The 23685-nt window shown below is 42.3% G+C and overlaps 1 protein-coding gene and 1 long non-coding RNA gene across 2 annotated transcripts in view; one reads left to right on the top strand and one right to left on the bottom strand.

Moving 5' to 3' along the window:
- The window catches only part of STK32A (serine/threonine kinase 32A), a 140204-nt gene extending 118929 nt beyond the window's left edge, over nt 1–21275 (bottom strand). Inside the window, exons 1-2 of the mRNA XM_047731547.1 lie at nt 20855–21275; nt 16793–16940 (exon numbers count right to left, since the gene is read on the bottom strand). Coding sequence (XP_047587503.1) covers nt 16793–16898 — 106 coding nt within the window. The 5' untranslated portion in view covers nt 16899–16940; nt 20855–21275. The remainder of the gene's footprint in view (nt 1–16792; nt 16941–20854) is intronic.
- Nucleotides 16023–17720, top strand: LOC125100964 (uncharacterized). The gene is made up of 3 exons (XR_007127714.1): nt 16023–16122; nt 16504–16589; nt 17695–17720. It is a non-coding gene; the product is annotated as an uncharacterized LOC125100964 (long non-coding RNA).
- Nucleotides 21276–23685: the final 2410 nt, after the last annotated feature.

Raw genomic sequence — 23685 nt, 5'->3', positions numbered from 1 at the left:
TGTCTGGAGACTGAGACCCCAGCTGCTAGTGTTATCAGAGCCAAATAGGAAAAGAGGGCTGAGGGTCTGAGCACCCAGTATGTGCTCATGTACCTGATCGGTCCCTCCATTTTCTACAAGGTGCCCCTGTGCTTGGTGCACCTGGTTTTCACAGTTAGGAGACCATCCTCTCCAGAGGATAAACCATGGTGTGGGGTGGAGAGGACTAGTTTGTTTGTTTGTTTGTTTGTTTCTTTCTTTCTTCCTTCTCTTTTTTCTTTCTTTCAACAAAGTGGTAGAAGGGCAGGATCAATTTTCATACAACCATCCAAACAATCCTTCTTATTTTAGACCTCCCCCTTCACCTGTCCTTCTAGAGGCACAGGACACTGCCAGTTCTTAGGGGATGGAAGTAGAGAAAAGTGTTTGACTCATCATCTTACCCTGAAGACTTGCTTGCCTTTTTTTTTCTCATTCATGAGATAGATATAATGATACCTACCTCATAGGGCTGTGGTGGGGATTAAATAAAATAATGTATACTGGGAATACATCAAGAATATAATAGGCACTCAATAATTATGAGTTTGGGGTTTTTTGGGTTTTTGTTTATTTCTTTGTCTGTTTCTTTCCCAAAAAAGAACTTAACTTTAGGAACCAGAGACAGCCATCTCTTTACTACTTACTAGCTTGATGACTTTGGCTAGTGTTTTTTTAAAAACCATTTTTAGACTCGTATTCTTATCTGAATAAGGGGATGATGATCACTTTCTTACTCATATCTCAGAATTACTTTAAGAATCACATTGGAAAAGGACGAGCAAGTACCTTGCAAATGTCAAACACTATCCCTGGGCTTTGGAGGCAGACAGAAGCAGGGTGATGCTTCAGCTCTGCCTCTTTCTGGATGTGTGAACTTGGGCAGGTTTTCTAACCTTGCTCTCAGTTCTCTGCTCTGTAAATCACCGTGTTGGTATTTTGGCCTCCATTTTTGTCTATGGTGGAACAGGATAACCACAGAAGTACCACACTGGAGAAGCACTCTGGAGTCCCAGTCTCTCTTAGCCCACCTGGCAGCCACCCATCTCTCTGACTTGGCTCTAAGTTTCCTGTACTGAAAGTTCCCTATAAACCCCCTGTCCCCCCACCCCCGCCCCCGCAGAGCATCATGAATTGCTGAATATCAGTGCAACCATATTCTTAGATGACATGGAGCCTTCTCCAGGAAAGAATACGCAAATACACGAACTAATGTTGGTATCATTTGGAGTTCCTCAGAATCCTATTGGTGGATGCCACGTGAACAGTTAGTTCTCTTTTAAATAAAAGATGCTAACCTTTGGGGCACCTGGGTGGCTCAGGGGATTAAGCCTTTGCTTTCGGCTCAGGTCATGATCTCAGGGTCCTGGGGTCATGCCCGCATCAGGCTCTCTGTTCAGCAGGGAGCCTGCTTCCCACCCCCACCCTCTGCCTGCCTCTCTGCCTACTTGTGATCTCTCTCTGTCAAATTTAAAAAAAAAATTAAATCTTTAAAAAGAAAAAAAGAAAGATGCTAACTTTAAACCAGAATCCTAACATAAACCTACATAGAAATCCCCATCACAAATCTAAGGATAATCTGCTAGCACTTTCCACTGCTCAGCATACAAAGCACTGTACAGGGCATTTTACTTGAATTATTTCATATAATCCTCACGAGCTCCAAAACACAAATAAAACCCTGAGACTTAAGGAGAGTAGGCAAGGTGCTCATGGTCAAGGAGCTAGTAAGAGCTGGAGTTAGCAGTCACATCAAGGGTATTGGTTTTGAGTAGATCAATCTCAAAATATTTGTTGAAGTCATTAATTTAGTACCTCAGAATGTGACCTTACTTAGGAATGATGTTGTAGATATAATTGTTTAAGTTAGGATGAGGTTATGAATCCAGTATGGAGTGGACCCTTCATCCAATATGACTGGTGTCTGGGTAGAAAGAGGGAAGTTTGCACACAGACACACAGAGACACATGAAGACAGACTGAAAGGATGCTACCAGTGCATGAACTGGACAGGAGGTATCCTCCCCTAGCAGAGTCAGTGGGCCATGGCCCTGCCAATACCTCGATTTAGGACTTACAGCTTCTAGAACTGTCAGAAGTTCTATTGCGGTAAGCCATCTAGCTTGTGGTACTTGTTACAGTTGCCCCAGGAAACTATTAATAGGACACTAATTTGGAGCTTCTGACTCCAAAATCTAAGCTTGTTACCACTAGACAACAACACATGCCCTCCATGTCCAACTCAAAATGCAGGGATAGAAAAATGTGATGACATGTTAAAACAGGAGAAAGATTGGCTAATTCTAACTTCAATTACATATTCTAAGAACTTGATGAACAGATGGAAGTAGACTCCCACTGTTCAAGAAGCAAGTTTGAGAAGCTTGTCGAGCAGGGCAAGAATACAGTTTTGAAGATTCTTGAAGGAGAGGTCTATAACTGTCTGGTATCTCCCTGGTGCCAAGCTTGGCTCTCGAGGAGGGAGACCAAGAGGAAATCATTCATCTGGGCATCATTTCTACCTATAACACAATCTGCTGACTCTTAAAATTGCCTGTTGGCAACATATTTTGAACAAAAATAAAATAATAGTTCCTGGTCTTCTAAGCCACTCTCTCCTTCAGTATGGATAAGCCAAAGCTTGGGTATGTCCAGTAGTGATGTATAGGTACAAATCCTGAGATGACTACAGGGCTCCTTCTTGTAAAGGATGTTGGAGGGAACAGAAAGCTCATTCTCCACCATTGCATAATGGTAAGCACAGTCCTGCATGGTAGATACCTGTAACGGTTGAACTCAGAGAGCTCTCTCTCAGCAGCTCCGCTCCTAGGTGTATACACCAAAGCACAGGAGAGAAGGAACTTGAACAGATGCCTGCACACCAGTGTTCATGCAGCATTATCTACAATAGCGCAGAGGTGGAAATAACCCAAGTGTTCATCGACAGATAAATGGATCAACAAAATGTGGTATATATGGACCATAGAAGAGTGTACAGCTACCAAAAAGGATGGGTGATATTCTAGCATGTGCTACAGCACTGAGGAACCTCAAAGACCTCTTGCTCAGGGAAATGAGCCAGGCTTGAGATGACAAATATCATATGATGATACCTACAGGATGTGCTTGGAAGAGTCAACTTCGTAGAGTCAGAAAGCAGAATAGAGTTACCAGGGGTGAGAGGGAGAAGGAATGGGGGACTTAGTATTTCATGGGTACAGAGTTTCCTTTGGGGATCAAGTTCTGGAAAGGATAGTGGTGATGGTTGCACATACTGTGAATGTACTTAATGCCACTGAGTTGTATACTTAAAAATATTTAAAATGACAAATTTTATGTGATATTTTCCTAGAATCCAAAAATTCTTTCAAAAAGTCAGTTTGCAACAAATGCTGCAAAATCCTTCACACCTCATTCAAGTTTATCATTTATTTAATTTTTATATAATATTCATACTTAAACTTCATCTAAATAGACCAACCAAACTCCTTTGAATATTATTTCATATAATAGTAATTTAATACTCCAAAATAAGTATCTCTTCCTTCTGATCACCCAAATATTTTCCAGGATTAAACAATTATTCAGTGTCACAAAAAAGCAACTACACTCTGAAAATTCCCTTTGTATTTTAGAACCTAGGTATGTTCAAAACTATACGTTTCAATAAGTCATAATATGTCCATGTTGCAGAATTTCATGAACACTAAATTGTACTTTCAAGGGGTGCCTGGGTGTCTCAGTAGGTTAAGCATCTGTCTGGGCTCAGGTCATGATCTCAGGGTCCTGGGATCAAGTCCTGCATTGGGCTCCCTGCTCAACGAGGTCTGCTTCTCTCTTTCCTTCTTACCTCCTCCTGCTCGTGCTCTCACTCTTTCTGTCAGTTAAATAAATAAAATCTTAAAAAAATTAAATTATACTTTCAAGAGTCAACAAGTTTTACAAAACTGGGATAATCTACTCATGACATAAGTGAAAATGAAGATAGGGATGTATGTAGTACATCATTCCAAATATATCAGAAGGCTTTTCTACACACACACACACACACACACACAGGTAAAAAAGACGAGACTATTAAAGTATTTACTCAACAAGGAGATATTAATGATATAGAACTGAACAAAACAGACACAATTCCTGTCCTCACTGAGTTGTTTTTTTTTTCCCTAGTGACAGGAAAAAACACAACAAAAATAAGTCAGTGAAAACAAGAAATATGAAGAAAACTGTAGAGGGCTGAGGGATGCCAGAAAGGATGCAGGATGGAGACTGCAAAAGGAAACTCCCTGAAATGTTATCAGTGGTTACCAATGGGTTGAGGCATTATGGGTAATTTTTTCTTCCTGATTATATTTTCCAAGCTTTCTATAATTCAAATGTACTAATTTTATAGTTATAAAACATGATTTTAAATGCACATTTAAACACACACTTCTTAAGAACAGCTGCAATAACATTCATTTCTCTTTATGTCAGAGACCTCCACAAAATGTGAACCACAGGGAATATTGGAATCATAGTCTTGGATGGAAACCCACCGAGGAAAGTAAGCCAATTCTAGTTATCAATTAGGAATGTAAGAATTAAATTCTTGTCAACGCTTAATGAAGCCTGAGTTTAGAATATTTTCCCCGGTAATTTACACATATCCTGGACAGAAAATGAGAAAGTTATCAAAGTGGTAATGACTTCAGTATTTTGTAAAAGTAAATCAAAATTATCCCACCAGGTGTCAAACAAATTAGGCTGATATAAATAGGTCAAAAAATGAGTGACGGTGATGGTAAAATGAATTGAGAAAGACATGAACATCACTGTAATTGTTGTCTTTGATGAACAAAGGAAGACAAGCAAAGCTCAAGAATAGATATTAACGGCATAATTCATGCCAGACAAGGAAAGGTTTAATACACGGAACCCCTATCCCTTCAGTAACCATGTGGTCTAAGGGATACGTATGTGAGTTCCAGCGTAGGTGAAGGTAGTCACTGTGAGGGGCAGTGGTGCACCTCTCTGGGAGCAGGATTCACTAGTAGACATGTAATGACATTTGCTGGGTTTTTTGGTAAGATTTTATTTATTTATTTGAGAGAGCGAGAGGGAGCAAACATGAAGGGAAGGTGGGTCAGAGGAAGAGGGATAAGGAGAGGTAGAAGCAGGCTCCTCATGGAGCCAGACTTGGGGCTCAATCCCAGGACCCTGGGATCATGACCTGAGCTACTTAGCCTCCCAGGCATCCCTGGACATTTGCTGTTTTTCACTGAAAAGAATCTCCTTCCATTTGTTCATTTGATTTTATAAATTCATTCTGGTTGGCCATCCTAGGTAGATATCTATAACCGAAAGAAATGAGATTCTTTTAACATCATGATTCAGGATCTAGGGATGCCTGGCTGTCTCAGTCAGTAGAGCATGTGACTCTTGATCTCAGGGTCATGAGTTCAAGCCCCACATTGGGCCTAGAGCTTCCTTGAAAAAATTCAGGATCTAGTTGTGTGGCTCTCTGATTTTAGGTCAGTGCTTTCATCTTCCTACACCTTGGTCCTGCCATGCGTAAACTGCACACTGAGTCGATGATAAAGTACATTATGGTTGTTGGTCTCTCCCATTACTCCTAACAAGAATGTTACTGGGTAGTGGGTGCATTTCACATCACTTGCTTCTAAATCGAACGTCATGACATATTTAGTATATGGAGAGGAAGATGGGGATGGGTGAGAGTCCAAGAGAGAGTTTCTAACTGGCCACCTCCCAGAGAAACTGCCAGCCTGGGGCAACAATAGTCACCACCATGCCCCATCTGGCTACGTCACAGGGATGCTCACCCCACCTAACCTTGTATCAGTATGCAGACTTCTGTCATAGATGGAGGGTGGCAGCGGGGAGGGTGGCACCAGGATCAACAGACCTAGAACTCTTCCTGGGAAGGGGGCAGCGTGTAAGCCTAGCCCTCAAGCCCTCATGGCAGGATCCATAGTCTCATCAGACCTCACAAATACAAATTCAGATATCACATTGGTCAGAGTTCAGAGACAGCAATGCAGGGCATTCCAGCCCAGATGTGGGAGCCATCTGAAGGCAAGGTCCCGTGTACCTGCCCTCGTCCCACTTGGGTGGAGCCAGCCCTGGTTCCTGTTCACATGATTTCCTAGTTTTTTCCCTTTATTTTGGTAGAAAGCTGAGACTTGTAGGCTCAGTCTAGTATCTCCTCTTAAAAAATGATTTTTGCCTTCACATCATATTCACTTTCAGCTATTGGCTCATTTCTCTGCTCCCCTTTAGACCACACTTATTGAAAGAGGTGACACTTGCTGTGTCTATGTCCTTCGCCTCACCTACACCCACCAACTCCCCAGAGTCTGGCTCATGCCCCCACATCCCCACTGAACTGCTTTCATCCATGTCCCCAGTCTCCTCCTGCTTGCCTGATCCCATAGTTATTTCTCACTGGCTTCTATCCCACAGGAACATTCAACAGAAATGACTACTCCTCATTCCCAAAATACTCTTCTCTCTTAAATTTCAGGATAAATCCTTTCTTGTTCTTTAATGTCTGCTGCTTCTCACTTTTCTTAGCTTGATGGCTTTCCTCTGCCTGACTTCTCAATAATGGGCTTCCTTTCCTCTTTTGTTTCCACATATTCTCCTAGCCTAGACTCCTCAGTCCCCATAGAATTGAGAACCACACCTTCAGATTGCTAGCCTGGACTTCCCCAGTCACCTCTGACTGCTCAGTCCCAGGATCCTAACCAACACCATGATTTAGAGCCTCTTGGTCACTTTACAAACCCTAACAAGGACTCACGATTATGCCTGGACATGTCCCCAACCCCTCAGTGTCCCACATTTATGTCAGCCAAGTCACAGCCATCTTCCTGCCTACTCAAGTAAACACCTAGATAGAATTCATTCTTGATTTTGTCCTTTCCGTCTTAATCCACATCCAGACCATCAGTGATTCTCAATTATTTTATACTGAAAATAAATGTTGACTCAATTCTCAGCTTCCTATCTCCCTTCCTAGACTGCTAGCCTGGGGAACCATCTTTCACTTAAATATCATCTTGATGGAAATAGGTCATTTTTTTTCATCTCAGCCACTTAAGTAAGTGATCTATAAGAACTTACTGAAACTTACAATTATACAGTTGAATTTTACAGAAAATCCCATCACCCTAAAAAAAAAGGGCTAGAGGAGAAAAGGAAGACACACTGGGTAGGTTTTATTTTTTACTTGCCACATAAAAGCATTAAAAGTTCAGGTGATTATGATAATGTGTAACGGTATTACTAATGTTTATTGAGCAGTTATTATGTGCCGGGCACTATGCTATATGCTTTTTATGGATAGTCACTTAAAATTTTTTTTAGAAATATTTATTTGAGAGAGAAAGAGGGAGAGAGAGAGAGAGAGAAAATCTCAAGCAGACTCCCCAATGAATGTGGAGCCCAACATGGAGTCCAATCTCACGACCCTGAGATCATGACCGAACTGAGACCAGGAATCAGATGCTCAACTGACTGAGCCACCCAGGCAGCCCTGGGATAATCAATTTCTATTTCTACAAAAAATTGTATGAGGCAGATCAAATTTTAGCTCCCATTTACAGACAAGGAAACTGGGGATTAGAGAGGAAAGTCACTTCACTGAGTTCTCACAGGGGAGAAAAATTTCTATTTCCACTCAATAGAAAAATTTCTATTTCCACTTAACCACTAAACACACACACTACACACACACACACACACACACACACACACACACACACACACGAAAGGACACGATCTTAGAACTGAGATGTTTAGTGGTATTAGCTTTCAGAGAAGCTAATTTTATTACCCTCATTTTTCTCCTTTCATCACAGACAAAGAAAAGCCTTGCTACAGGTTGGTGTTGGTTCACAGAGGGCTTCTGGGAGCCACTGGTTTAGCCTATAAGGGATACCTTGATACTAGCTAAAGTTGAAGGTCAGCTCTAGAACATATCACTTTTGATCCCCTGATGACAAATTACTGAGCTGGCTCACTAACCCTTAATCATAACAAATGGTTGGCAGCAAATGGTTGTCACCAATACATGTGGAGCTTGGCAGGTCCTCTAAGGATATATTTGGACCTTCTCCAGAGAAGCAACCTCCAAGGCCAAATGATGGCATCTGTTTGCATAGTCAGCACTTCCTTCTTATGAAACTCTGTGCCCCAGGGTGTCTGGGATTTACCACTACTGGTGCCAAGACCAAGCATTGGGCACCAATGGCTTCCTTTCCTGCTGACTAAACCCTAATTCCTGACTATGCTCAGAAGTCAAAAATACACTGGCTATTTCCTTAGAACAAAGGAGAAAGTAGAACAATGGGGTAGAACGGGGTGATCAACACCTCTGGTTGTTTGATGCCCCTCAGTTGAAGAAATGCCCCTGGTAGGAAATCAGTTCTACTGTGATATCTCAGGGGAATTACAGGCTGGGACTCTTTTATTTGAACCTAGTCAGTATAACTTTCAAATAATATATATTAGAAACATAATACCTTTGATCCATTGTAACGGTCCGTTATCTGGCCCAAGTTCTCCATTGGTTCATAATGATGAGCCAAAAGACATGACTTTAGGCATCTATGGAGAACAGACACCATTCTCCTTGCCTGGCTTCTCAGTTTAAGGCTAGAGGGCTATGGATGGATATGAGAGGGGGCCTCAAAACACGTGAATAAATGTCTGCAGGATGCCGTGGGTCAAGGGTGAGCAAAGGAGGGCCCGCAGGCCAGATATAACCCACCATCTATTTCTAAATGGCTTATAAGCTAAGAATGGCTACTGTATTTTTAAATGTTCAGAAAAAAAATTAAAAGAATATTTTGTGACAAGTGAAAATGATGTAAAATTCAAATCACAGGGCCCATAAATAAAATGTTACTGGAAGAGAGCCACCTTCTTTTGTTTTCTCATTATCTGTGGCTACTTTCATGCCATGATGGCAGAGCTGAGTAGCTGTGACAGAGACTGAAGTGCAAAGCATAAGGTCTTTACTATTTGGCCCATCATACAAAAAGATTGCCAACCCCTATGTGAAGTAATTCTCAGAAATAAAAAATACTGGCTACTCCAGTATAATGCAAGGTTAACATGAGTTCTACTGTAAAGATGACTCCAGAAAGAGAAGAAATAGCTCAAGAGGAATAAAATATGGCAAGTGCTGGTCTATTGAATTCAAAATCTATCACTGTCAGTTTTTTGGTGTTTTCACCATAGAAACAAGGCTCACTGTCCCAGTTTAACAAGAATATTATTCCATATTGGCTTTTTGTGGCTGTTTCCAAATGACATTGGTCACAGCAATGCATAGTTGAATCCTTGTATCATGCATAGACCCTCAAGTGGTCAACTGATGACTCACACTGGTCACTGAGCTCAGGCCTCTCGGGCCATTCAGCAGATGTTGGACCCTCCTTCACTGTCTTTCTCACTGAAGACAGTAGGCTTGGAGAACCAACACGTGTTCTGAACACTGAAACCAGCTTATAGACCTAGTGAGTTCAACCTAGGTAGTTTCAAGATGAAAACTGAAAAATGTCTCTAGCTTTGGATAAAAATAAAGTTAGTATGCCTTGAGTGTTATTTAATACTGAGCAACTATTCGCCACAATTTATTCATAAGACACTCTGAACTAAAATGTTCTTTCTTAAAAAAAAAGCAATAAAGAGGGGCGCCTGGGTGGCTCAGTGGGTTAAAGCCTCTGCCTTTGGCTCAGGTCATGATCCCAGGGTCCTGGAATGGAGCCCTGCATCCGGCTCTCTGCTCAGTGGGGAGCCTGCTTCTTCCTCTCTCTCTGCCTGCCTCTCTGTGTACTCGTGATCTCTGTTTGTCAAATAAATAAATAAAATCTTAAAAAAAAAAAAAAGCAATAAGGAAGAAATGAACTGTCTCCCAATCCAGTTCCTCCTTGGACCAGCAACACGCAGCATCTCACAGTTAAACAGAGCTACCTAGCTTTTAACTCATTAACCTGAGGAGACATGAATTGAGCTCCATGAAGAACTCATGGTGAGAAAACCCTGCAGAACATAGTCACTCTGTAGCCGAAGAGATTTCGCCCATCATAGTCTGCTGCCATTCAACCAGAGGGGGAAGAAATCAATGGGAACAAACCATGTTTCCAACAGAGAAAGAAGAGATACAATCAAGACCTTTCATTTCCCAAGTTGAGAGCCCCAGAATATGATGTGTCACGATGCATTAAAAGGTCTTCTACAGAAATGGTTTCATTTTGAAGTAGGTTGGAAAAATATCAGAATCCCAAGATTTCAATATTCTAGGACTTTTCAGGGTCTTTAACATGCTAATAAGCATTGTGAATCTCTGAAGGCAGGATGTAGCTTTACTGCATTAGCTAGAGTGGATTCTTCTAAATATGTATTCATAACTCACTGCTCAGGAAACATTCAGGAAACATGCAAATCGGAAGCACTACCTCTGTCTGGGAGGTCTGTTTTCTTGGCTGTCCAGTTTCTCCCTGATTATTCCAACTACATGGAATGGGGGAGATAAAGCTCTCATAAGTACCCATTCTTATAAACCAGTGGAGCTGAGGTTATTTATGACGAATGCTTTAACTAAATGTCAGACCATCCAAGATGCCTTAATTTTTTAAGAAGCCAGTTCTCACAAGAGAAATTCTCCTTATACTCTCCCAATCTTTTAAATATAAAATAGTAAATAATATAAGAGCATCGGACTCCATGTTTTAGAGGGGAAAGACTGAAATTTATTTGCCTTTCCAACTGGGTACAAAAACGCAATGCATAGACTTTAACAAAGGAGATTTTCAAAGTCCTTCTTTGCTGGAATCAATTCAGGAAGTTCCCATTTCTTTTGGGCTGCAAATCCGTGGTCAATTTTTTTGGCCCAACATTTTGAAGGACCTATTGCCTCTGCCACCAAAGAAGTTGTAGGAAAACTGGCACCGGTCACACATCCTAGGAGACAAGTGTTGCCAAATCAAAGTAGAACACTGAGTTTCCAGCAAGTCCAAAGAATAATGCAATAATTTGGCTCTCTGCAAACTCAGGGTGCTGATGTGCTCTTTGTAGCAGCTTTTAACCTAAAGCCAACTTTTCTTAGCTACAGCACCCCAGAAAATTATCTCGGCTTATCTACACCAATTCTGTCACCCCTATATTCTTTGTATATGCTTAGAAACACACACTATTAACAATGATTGCAAGATCCTCTCCTGTTGCTAGACCCTGAATTATAAACAAGCTACCTTCTCCTGCTATTCAAGAGTTTGCCTAAATCACCTTGAAAACCTCAGTGACTGGCCTTTTCAAATGCTGATTTTTTAAAAATAAAACAAGCCAAAAGAAAACAAAACAAAACCCAAGCAAAACAAAACAAAAACACTGCTCAGACAGAGGAAATAAAGCAGATTTAAAGAAAAAGTTACAAGCATTAAAAAAGTATCACTTACAAGCAAATCTTTACTTTCAGACAACTTACAATGTCTTTATCGTTAATTATTTCTCTAGAGCATCCATATGGTAGTTGGGTAGAGGGGAGGGCATTTGTCACTGTGTCTGTTGATCAAATGGGATTACTTAACTAGTCAGCTTTGAGCTTAAATTAGAAAAAGTGAAGTTTATTGATTTTTCAGCCTACTGAGTTTTTGATTTTCCCTCAAATGAAAATACAATCACCCAGGGGAACAGATGAAAGAGAAACCAGATGAGATTATGTTTTTGTGAGGTCATTAACCTGGCTTCTTTTTAAAGGGCTTTCTATATAGGTTTTCAGAGAATCCATGAAATCTGCCATTCCGTCATTTCAATTTCATTGATAGAATTGTGAGTGGGTCATATTAACTATGGCATCTACAAGAGCTGCATCTAATCAATTTCGTTTCTTTTGAAGCTGAAGTTCAGCAAAGAGCTCATGCTAAGAGACTCTGCTTGTAAATAATGGTGTAACTAACATTAATTGGGTGCTTTCCTTATTTGGGACACCCCACTAAGTGTTTTACTTACATTGTTTTATTGAACCTCACAATGACCCAAGGAAGGATGCCTGATAATCATTTGCATTTTATATAGGAAGAAACTGAGGCTTTACAGAGGTTCAGTAACTTGCAGAATAGAAAGGTGGTCTCCCACCCCACCCCACCCCGCCCCATGTTAATTCATTAGTAATTACTTAGGTTTGGGACTTTTTTCCCCATGGTATTTCAGGTCCCCTCAGAACACTTTATCACTAGTCAAATTGACTCTTGTGTTTGATGATGGTGCTGCTGAGATTCAAATCCGTGTATATGTGTTTCTAATAGCAGAGCCCAGGCTTTCACCCACTATGCTAAGCGGTCTTTGACTACAAAACACAAAACCTAACTAGGTGGAAGACAGTGGAGTGTTTCCTTAAAAAATTACCATATGATCCAGTAATTCCACACCTAAGAATACACCTGAAAGAATTGAAAACAGGGACTTTCACAGATGTTTGTACACTTATGTTTACAGCAGTATTATTTATAGTATAATCAAAGATAGAAACAACCAAATGCCCACTGATAAAGGATAAACAAAATGTGATACATACATGTAGTAGAATATATTCAGCCTTATAAAGGGAATGGAATTGTTATAAATGCTATAATACAGATAAACCTTGGAAACATTACACTAAGTAAAATAAACCGGACAGAAAAGGACAAATATTACGTGATCCCATTTATGTCAGGTACCTGGAATAGTCAAATTCATAGAGTCATAAAGTAGAAAGATGGTTGCCAAGGACTGGGGTGGCAGGGAGCCGGGGGTGTGGGGAAGGGGAGTTGCTGTGTAATGGGTACCAGATTTCAGTTTGGGGAAAATGAAAAAATTCTAGAGACAGATGATGCTGACAGTTGTCCAGATCTGAATATACTTATTGCCACTGAACTGTATGTACACTTAAAAATGGTTAAAATGATACACTTTATTATGCATATTTTATCAAAACAAAAAAAGTTACGACTGAGATTTGTACTAAAATATGAAACGTAGGCCACAAAGCAAAGCAAAACAAAACAAAACTAGTATAATTTGAGATCCACTTTGTAAAAGGTAACAGTAATCAGAGAAGACTTTATTCTACTCAACGGCACTATAAATCTTCCACTTTGTTTTCGTCAAACTGAGATCAGCATAAATAGCTAATAGAATGATGCTTTCAAGTTCACTTCAGATGGAACAACATGAAATACAAAGTGTCGGGATGAATTCCAGCAAGAACAGCTTATTTTACTGGATACCCGGTAATATCTTCTTCTTTAATTACCTTCAAAGTGAATCAAAACACTTTTCCAGGAGAAATCTTGAAATATTATTTGGGAAAATTGGTTCACATTTTCTCCTCAAATCTATATACTGGGAACAGCAAACACTTTGAAAGAAATATTAAATACTTTTTCATCATGTATTGGGATTCTTTGCAGCAATATTTTTAAAATAATTAAATTGGCTCATTTAAGTGCCCTAGATTCTGGCCCGGTTTGATTATTTATATAAAAATGAGATAGAAAATGATGTAGGCATTAATGTTCTTTGATTAGTCAGTGCTTTGTTGTTGTTTTTGTTTCTTGGTCAGAAGCTTCATAGCAGTCAAATAAAATTGTACCTTGTGCTCAATCTGGAGCTATGAAAGGAGTCAAATCAGCTTTATAGGATTTACTGATCAAAAAATATGAATGCTCAGAATGTCATACGTTCCCTCCAAAAATTCAGTGATCTTGTAAATAAACAAGTGAATATAGCAATTAAATACACTCCCTTTTTATAATATGCAAACTCATAGGCATGAGAATGTTAAGATACGGGCAATTGTTTATTTCTGATTTTGTCATTATTTGGACTTTGGACTTGAGTTTCCTGTACTTGAACTGTTCTTCTCTTGTCATTGCATTAGTGGCTTCTTCTCATCTGTTAGGCTTCACCTCAGATGTCACCTCCTCAGAAAGGCCAACTCTGACCACACTCTATCTCAAGGAGTCTCTCCACCATCACCCTGTCCCTCTCCATAAGATCCCTGAGTCATTCCCTTGATGGCACTTCAACACTGTCTCAAGTTGTCTCATTTATTCTGCCTGCCAACTGTGTGTGTGTGGATGGACTCACAGCATCACCTCTGGGGGGCACAGACTGTACTGTTATGTTCAGCTCTTTTCTTTATGGGCACTCTGGTATGCTGATCTCACCAGGCTGGGGGATGAACAGCTAAAAGGTGGTGACCTACAAGGGGTTACAAAGGACGTGTGGGGTGTCTGGGTGGCTTAGTTAGTTGGGCACCAAACTCCTGGTTTTGGCTCAGGTCATGATCTCGGGGTTATGAGATCGATCCCTGCATTGGGCTCCATGCTCAGGAGGGAGTCTGAGATTTTGTCCCTCTGCCCCTCCCCCTTCCTTGTGCATGTTTTCTCTCTCTCTCTCAAATAAGTAAATAATTCTGGCTTCTCTTTCCTGCTTTCTTCTCTGGCCTCATGCACATCACGGGCTCAGAATCCACAGGGAGTGCAGTGAACCAAACAAGTGAAATCAAGCCTATTCGTCTTTTTATTTTAGAGACGGAAAACTCAAGTAACATCACTGGTCTTTAGATCTTTGCCTTTACGACTGGATAAAGCAAAGCCAGGCAACAAGAGTGGGAAGAAAGGTTGACCAAGACCATTTTCTAAATGGGTAATTCGGAGTTCCCCTGTAATACTTTGTACAGGTAATAACAATGCACCTTTGACTTGATAGTGAATGACTGGGGACAGGGCATCCTGAGCAGTCGGACATTTGTGTTTAGAAGAGACCATCCAAAGAACCAAAGACGAAGATGGTAGCAAGCTTCTAGTTGTCCTCTGATAACTAGCTGTTAAACAGCTAGTTCTTCCCATCTTTTGTAACAAAACGGAACTTATTTTTAGAAGGCTCATGGCCACATTAAGATAATAAACTAAGGGGGTGCCTGGGTGGCTCAGTGGGTTAAAGCCTCTGCTTTCAGCTCAGGTCATGATCCCGGGGTCCTGGGATCGAGCCCCACATCGGGCTCTCTGCTCAGCAGGGAGCCTGCTTCCTCTTCTCTCTCTGCCTGCCTCTGCCTACTTGTGATCTGTCTGTCAAATAAATAAAATCTTAAAAAAAAAAAAGATAATAAACTAAGTTTCCCAGTCTTCCTGGGAGTCTGGGAGTCATAACTGGGTCTGGGCTTGTCCCCCAGAGTGATAAGCAACAGCCAGATCAGAGGCTTGGGAAGCGTGGGCTCAGTCTCCCTCCTTGACCCCTTCCCTGTGGCTGGAATGCCGACGCGGTGGGGAGCGTCCTGGGGCAGGAGCATGAGAGTGACACTAGGGAGAGGGAGAGAAGGAAAAGCAGCAGCCCTCTGGAGCCACACATTTCTCCCTGCCTATTTTGTTACGTGAGAAAGAAGAACGTATCTATCTTGTTTGAGTTGCGGTCATTTGCCATTTCTGTTTCAGCAGATTTCCTTTCTAACACAGTAGACTTCTGTGGCTGATTTAGATGCTGCTTCATAAGTTTTGCAAAGTGGTGTTAGGATCTCCAAACTAAACTTTTTGAGTTGAAAACAACCTTCAAAAGGGTGCTGGGTAATACAGTCAGTTAAGCAACTGAGTCTTGGTTTTGGCTCAGGTCCTGATCTCAGGGCCGTGGGACTAAGCCCTGTGGTAGGTTCCTCGTTCAGTGCAGAGTCCACTTGGGATTCCCTTCCTTTCTCTTCCTCTCCTCATGCATGTGTGTGCTCACTCTCAAATAAATAAAATCTTAAAAAAACAAAACAAAACACCTTCAAGTTTGCCCTAACTTCTCACTTAACTGAGGAAATTGAAGATAGGATAAATAAACTTCTTGAGCCCCATTGGTAGCTTGGAGTAGGACCAGTGCTCAGAATTCCGGAATTTCAGTTCGTTGTTCTTTTCCTCTGTAGTCTAATCAGCAGAACTCCCTCCCTCTGAGAGGCCTGAACAGCTTACTAGCTGGGACCGGAACTGCCTTTTTTCCAGCCAACCTATCAGTAGCTGCCCCATGCGTATACTGACAAGGCTGATCTGGCTTCCTTGCTGGGAACGAAGGGTGAGAGGGGGAGGCAGATGTCTTCTTCTGACAGGCCTCACTGTGGGATGGCAAACGAATCAGGAAAACCCTAGCTTTTCTTTCTTTTCTGGCTGAGCCTGACCTTGAAATTTCCCTTTCCTCCAATAATATGGATTCATTTTCCTATGACCTAGCTTTGCAAAATTTGTCTAGGACCCCAAAGCATGCCAGTTAGCAGCTCAGACGGCTCCTACTTGCATGACTCCATTCTATAATAGAATGAATATTGATTATCGTTCAGATGTAATTTGGTAATACAAGAAATCTTGTATAACAACTAGCAGTAGGGATAACTTCAGCTGTCAGGGAAACGGCAAGAGAACAACAAATCCTTTCATTTCAAGGTCTTTTATCCACCAGGTGCCCATCCACAGCTCCCTTTGGACAAAGGGTATTGGTGTAGTCGTAATTAAGAAAACTGCCCAAGGGCTCGTGGAAAGTGGAAGGTAAAAGCCAGCTTTTAGCATCTAAGATCCTCAGGCTTACTCTTGCAGTCTTTCTTTCTTGCTTTCTTTCTTTCAGGCGTACTCTTGTAGTTCCTTCCTTCCTTCCTTTTAGTCTTAGACTATGATTTACGTATGAAACAAAGTATTTATATTTGAATTCTGCAAAATTCTATACTTTATATACAGTAATCACATATTCTTACCATCTTCATTTTCATCAAACACTGGGGGTTTGCTTGAAGTGTTGGCTCCCATGGTCAAGTCGGCCCAGACCCAGATCCTCCAATTAAACTCTCCTGGCAGAAACATTCATCTTCACTCAACAGAGATCTGAAAGCCTTAGCTCGATATCTGGAAGAGAAAAAGAAATGGTATCTTTACAATATGGTGGGCTCTAGGAACCCTGAGCACAGAACCACAATATGGTGGTTGCAATATTCACCTGATCTGTACCCCAGAACAGAATTTTTTGTGTTGAAAATGATAATTTCACAAGTACAGAGAACATCAGGTGTCTGGGAGAACCCCCTACATGGCCTCATGGGGAGTGGTCTTAGACTTACAGAGAAGGAAGGGAGCAAAATATTTCTTTAAGTAAGAAAACAAGTTTAAAATCTGGTCCAACAATGTTGTATTTAAAAAGTATATAATGGGGCGCCTGGGTGGCTCAGTGGGTTAAAGCCTCTGCCTTCAGCTCAGGTCATGATCCCAGGGTCCTGGGATCAAGCCCCGCATCGGGCTCTCTGCTCAGCAGGCAGCCTGCTTCCCTTCCTCTCTCTCTGCCTGCCTCTCTGCCTACTTGTGATCTCTCTCTCTGTCAAAAAAATAAATAAAATCTTAAAAAAAAGTATGTAATAAAAATATTTCATTGTGACTCTCTATATTGTTAAGAATATATTATCTGTTAACATTTTTTTTTGGATGTTTGAGCAACAACTTTATCATTTTTTTAGTCATAAAAATACATTTCCCACCTCTTTCCTCCTACTGTGGAAGGTACTACAACGTAAAAAGAATAAGGTCTGAGTCTGGGCTTTACCTCACCAGCAAACTGCTAAATTTCACTAAACATGTTTCTTTTTTTCCCCTTCCCCTGAACTTGAAGATGATGATGGTCCTCTCCTCAAAGGCAAATCAAATGTGATTTGGGACAATACCTGAAAGTATTTTCACAGCATAAGTGTTCCATGATTGTTGGCCACACTGAAGCTTCAAAAAGGGATGTGTGTAAGAAGAAATGTACATTTATGGCTTTGTTCATTTGGAAAACTTTCCCTGAAATTGGTCAGGAGAGGCAGCATCCAGAGTTCTGGTTCTGAAACTGACACTTAACAATGGCTTTGGGCCAATTACTTGACCCCTCGTCTCTAAGACGGCGGAAACCACAGTGCCTTCCTCAGGAATCACAAGCTCCTATGCCTTATTCGAGCCAGGCACAAATGCAGGTGCATGCACTGAGCCAGGTGGAAGATGTCAGTGCCTGGAGGGGACTCTGGTCACCTGCAGAAACCAGGCTCCATCTAAAAGAAGTCACTGTTCTCAGATCTAAAAGTTTGTTGCCACATGGAAACACAGATCTGAAAAAAAAAGGGGGGGGGGCTAAAGATCCAGATTTTATACAAAACAATGTTTAAAAATTCATTTCAGCTATATGGTCTGAGCCAATCTCATGGGACAAATACAACTCCTGCGATATAGTTAATGAGATAATGTCCATAAGGCAATTAGCACAATGCCTGGCACATAATTTGCAAAGAATAGAATGCTATTTTAATAGTAGATGTATTTCCTTCTATATAATTTTTTAAAAACATCTATTCATTGATTTCCTCTCGGACTTTTTCTACATGATGGAAATAGAGATTAGAGCTAGAATTGAAGAAAGGGTCCCGAGGAAACCTGGGAGAAGGATGGGATTTACCGAAAAAGCACTTGAGAAGCTCCTAGGCAAGTCTAGAAGAAAAGCTCATTTTCCCATTAGGAAAATGTAAGTAAAGCCTGCATTTGGAAGGCAGACTCATTAAGGAAATGCTACTTTTCATACTAAAAGCCAATAGTTGGCTAAGTGCCACAGGGACTTTAAAAAGAATCATTAAATGGAGAGCAAAGGAAGAGTCAGCAATTAGGAAGCAACCAATTAAATGGTATGGGGGAGGGGCAGGTGGTAACAGGTGGCCAGAGTAACCCTGGGAAATTATTGACATCAGGACAGAAAGACCTCAACTCTGTATGCTCCCTAAAAAAAAAGAAAAAGAAAAAAAAGGGGCTTTTAATTTTAGTATAAAAGGGGCTGAGGAAGAAGCAAGTGGGATGATGATGCCCTTAGTGTTTCACTGTGGGCCAGGGAGAAGGGAATGGGTACTCTCTGTATTTTATTATTGCACTTAGAGTCCAGAATAAGCACGGAATAGTGGGAGGGAGGACAGAACCACAGATCACATTAGAGAGGACTGGTCCTAAAGAGAACATTGATTTTAATGAGTTGAGATTTTTAACACAGTAGATTGGGATCACATTTTCTTTCATTTTGTGCATAAAACCTTAAGACACATAATTTTCATGCCCCAATCCTGTCATTCTTATATTTTTCTTCACTCCTCAGGCTTTTGTCAAGTAGCCTGTGTTCCTGTAGCATAAGATGTACCAAGCATTGACCTTGCAAGTTGTCAAGACAGAGAAAGAGAGAGAAATATTATTACAATTTGCCACATTTCAGAGTTCCACCTGACATGCAGACAATTTTGTTCAGCAAACATCCAGTAATTTTTTAGTGGGAATATGTCAACAGGAAACCACTTTTGTGTCTGTTTGGGGAAAGGGGAGGTGGATGTGATGGTTTCTCCATTGGACCTGATGTATCCAAGCCAGTTTAGAACTGTCTTTCCTGCTTTCTCCCCATGGGGATAACCAAGTTAGGTATTTTCCCCTCATATCCAGAAAGAAAGAAACGATCTCTGGCAGGAAAATGGAGACACGTCTTTCCTGTTTTGCTGCTTAGGACCCAGCAGAGGTACAGTACTCTACTCTGCCAAACCCACACCGTCCTGACCTCCTGGCACAGAGTCTGTAGGGTAACACGAGCATCACCCGAAGATGTCTAGAGTACAGTGACCACCCCTGCAAACCAACATCCTGAACATAGAAAATCTAAGAGAGAAAGAAATGTGTCTTATAAGGACACAGAAAATTTTTAGATTTTCCCCTGACCTGGCCAGTTACCAGATTATTCACCGCAGACTCATTCTCTCATGTTAACGTACGAGCTTCGGCCTGCATTTTGGGGGGCTGTCAACTGCTGAGCTTTTCTAAGCTGCTAAGACCCCTTAAGTAAGAGGTGTGGTCTTTTAGGAACTGAATCACGTATGTTGTGACATGAGAAAGTTGCTACTTTGATGGAACTGTTCCATTCACTGCCGTAGCTCATGCACTGAACTTAGTTTGCATTTGAAATACAGAATTTCTTAAACTCAGAAACACAGAGAAACACAGTAAGAAAGAAAATGTCATGAAAAAACACACCACTCTACTATGCTGGTTATATTTCATCCACCTGGCTTCCTCATTTTTATATAGTAAAATTACAGGTAAACATTATTTCTACCTGACCCCCTGCCAAATTAGTTTCCCTTGCACACTTCCCAAAGACAGACACAACAGCAAATCTAGTATATGGTTTACAGTCCCCTTTCTATGATTTTACAATATGCTCTGTGTTTTAAGATAAGTCACCTAAATGACAGGGACTAGTAGGTACACTTCGCATCTTGCTGTGATCCTTTCCCCTTACAGCTTTGTGATCTAGGCAGGCTGGTCTCACAAGCTCTGATTTCTGCTTTTTAAGGGCTGCATAGCAGTCCACAGTGTGAATACACCGCATTTTATTTTTCTGTGTAAAAATGTTCATATCCTTCCGGCTTGGGGAAAGCACCCTTGTGGAGATGAAGGCAACCATCAAAGGTAGTTTCTGCTGGTTTAGAAGCTGGGTAGAGAACAGTCAGAAACACCTGGCGCTTACCTCCACCCAGCAAATATTTATTGAAGTCTGTGTGGGTCTGGACCTGAGTCAGTGAGAGGCTGGTGGACAAGGAGGGGGTACACAGTAACTAGGAAGCTGGGCTCCATCCCAGCCCTATCTGGTTGTGGTGGGTTGTCTTGACTGCCCGCCTTTGTCTTAGTTCTCTTCCCCTTTAATTTACTAGCTTCCCAGCAGTGCCCTGACCATGCAGGTTTATTTAAAAGAAATAAAAATCTAGACCACCACTCACCTCGATCTTGGTTCTCTCTCTCCTTCAAGAAGCTCGGACTGGTGCTTCCGCCCCGGGGCACGGGGGCTAGCAGAGGGGCTCCCGGAGCCGAGGAGAGAGCAAGGAAAAGACTCCTACCTACCCGGGCGCGGGCGGCGGCGGGCAGCGTTGGGCGCGGGGCTGCGCGGGACTGGCCCAAGGCGGGCGGCACCTGCGGCTGCCGGGGCTCCGAGCGCCACCCGAGCGCGCAGCTCCTCCGGGAGGGGCCGGCAGCCGGGAGCGGCCAGCCCGCGGGCGTCCCCTGTCGCCGCCCTCCCCAGAAACCGCCGGGCAGTTGCCTGGGAGAGCGACAGTCCCCTGGGGTCGGTGCGTCGCCGGGGGAGGGCGAGACGGGGGACAGCGACGCGGGCGCGGCTCCGAGCCGGTGGCGGGGATCCCGAGGCTCCTTGGCACGATCCCGAGCCGCCGCAAGCGGAGCGCGCCCCAACTTCCCAGACCGAGCCCCAGATGGCCTGAAGCGACCCCCTTCCCCTCCGAGACGCCCTGGCAGCGTAGCCGAGGACGGGGGACCTGGGGGCGGGGGGGCGCTACGGTCCGGTAGACTGGGATGGAGAAGAGCGCGATTTCCTGTAAGACGAAGTCGGGTATTTCGGGAAACCCAAGAGAGGATGGAGAATTTCACAGGGCCCGACCCGAAGCATCTTTTGTTTTTGGTCTAGCACATTTCCTCGTTTGACTGCTGGGAAAACTGAGGCACGGACTAGAAAATTCTCACCGAGTGTAACGCACAACTTTCTCCAGACCTAGGTCTCTTGCTCGCAGCCCCCTTCCTCGTTTGTTTTCCACGAACCTTTGTCAGCCTCGACCTCTGCGTGTGGAGGCGGGGTCAGGGGACGGGGACACAGACACGAAGGCCATCCCCCTGGAACTTTCTTTGTGCTGTTCCTGTTGCTGCTCTCTGTACTTCCGCTTTGTAGTAAATCAACAAGGTCAAAATAACTTTTTATTGTTTTCCCACCAACCCAATTGTCGCACATGTGTAAGACACCAGAGAGCTGGCACTTGGTTGCTTTCTGTCGCGGCGAGGGTGGGGGTCGTGGGCGCTCGCGGAGCAGGGCGGAGATGGAGGGTGTAGGTCTAGGCTGGGGTGGGCTGGGGACAGCTTCTCTTCAGCTCCAGCGTTTCCCTGCCATGTGGAAATGCCAGCTCTGTGTTGCCAAACATTCGGATTTTAGAAGAGAAGCTAGCAACAAGAACTTCTGTGTGAAATCTCCCATTATTTAAAAACATTGGCAAGTTTAGAAAATGTTCAAAACTGTGTTGGTCAAACAAAACGCATCTGTGGCTGAAATGTCTTTTCCAGACTCCTGTTTTGGTCTATCTTGTGCGGCGCGCAGGAAGCAGATTGGCTTTGTTCAACGTTTTTAGTAGCAACTCCTAGAAGGGTGTCCGCTGCATCTTAAAATATCTGCTGAAATTTTTGAACAAGTCAGCTGTCATCTTATGGTCAAGAGCCCCATGACTTATTCATGAAACAAACTTTTCAGAGGTCTGGTACCCTAGTATGAGCTAGCCCCTATTCTCCTCTTGTTTTTATCTCAGCCATGGGCTACATTCTGCGGTAGTCATTTGAAATGTGGAATAATCTTGAACTTCGAACAAACCTGCTCTCTCATTTGCATGTGGGGTCTTGAAGAAGGGATTTGCCCAAAGCTGCACAGTAAGTTGGTGGCAGAGCTGGGTAGAAACTTCCCTTATGTTGTCAACACCTTAGGAGAACCTGTCTGAGAGAGGAACAGATGCTTTAAATGAACATTGAATGTGGAATTGGAGTCACGTTCTGAAAGAGGGCAACCAAGTTGGGAAAAAAAAAAAAAGTATTACATCTTAAGGAATTCATTTTTTGGAGAGGCTCTTCTTCTTAAGGCAAAAATCAGGCACTCAGCCAAAAATACATTGTTTATGAGTAGTATCTTGTAGTTTACAAAACACTCGAGGTATCTTCGTGGCATGGACATTCCCTACAGATTTGTTGGACTGGTATTATTATCTCTTCCTGGAAGATAATAATAACCATTTTATCATCAGGAAAACGGAAATTGCAAGAAAGCTGGCTGAGACTAGAACTGAAGTCTCCAGAAGCCTCTTCATTTTATTATGCAGGTTAGTATAAAGGGCTTTGGAGTCAGACAGTCTTTTACCCAAAAGCCAACTCCACCACTTAATATTTTGGAGATATTAGACAGGTCACTGAAGGGCCCTGAGCCTTTTCGAATTTCAGTAAAGCGGATGATGGGCATTCATATTGGCTATGATTGATGGAGGACTCAATGAGATAATGTATACATTAATGCAATTAACAAGGTGCTAGACAGCACAGAGTAAACCTTTAGAGACTGGTAACTGTTAACATCGTCATTTTAATTAGCAGGCTAGCAGGTTCTGCCCCAGTACTTCTCAGATCTCTTCTATAAATCTTAGTTCTGTTGGTACAGTCACTTTTGCTTAAAATAAAACTAATCAGTTCTAATGAGTCTCGTCACATAAAGGCTTGGCGTACCATAGGTTTTTCGGAAAAATAGTGATTCTTGTTACTGTCTCACGTGTAGTCTGTCAAAAGCAGACCTGTTTCCAAGAGCCGATTGTGTTTTAATTCTCTATTTATTCAGTTGTTTATTCTCTCTTCCTAGCGTTCCTATCTCAAACGTAGCTGTTGGAGACACTGAGGAGGCTGCCATACCAAGTTACTTGGGAGACAAACCAGGCCAGATACTTCTGACAATCTCTGGAGCCCCCCAGTGGAGAGGAGAATGAAGGGGAAAAGTAAACCTGTGAGCAAGTGTTGTCCAAGT

Source organism: Lutra lutra, chromosome 5, assembly GCF_902655055.1.
Source record: "Lutra lutra chromosome 5, mLutLut1.2, whole genome shotgun sequence".
Taxonomy (NCBI): Eukaryota; Metazoa; Chordata; class Mammalia; order Carnivora; family Mustelidae; genus Lutra; species Lutra lutra.
This window is presented reverse-complemented; position numbering and strand designations above follow the sequence as displayed.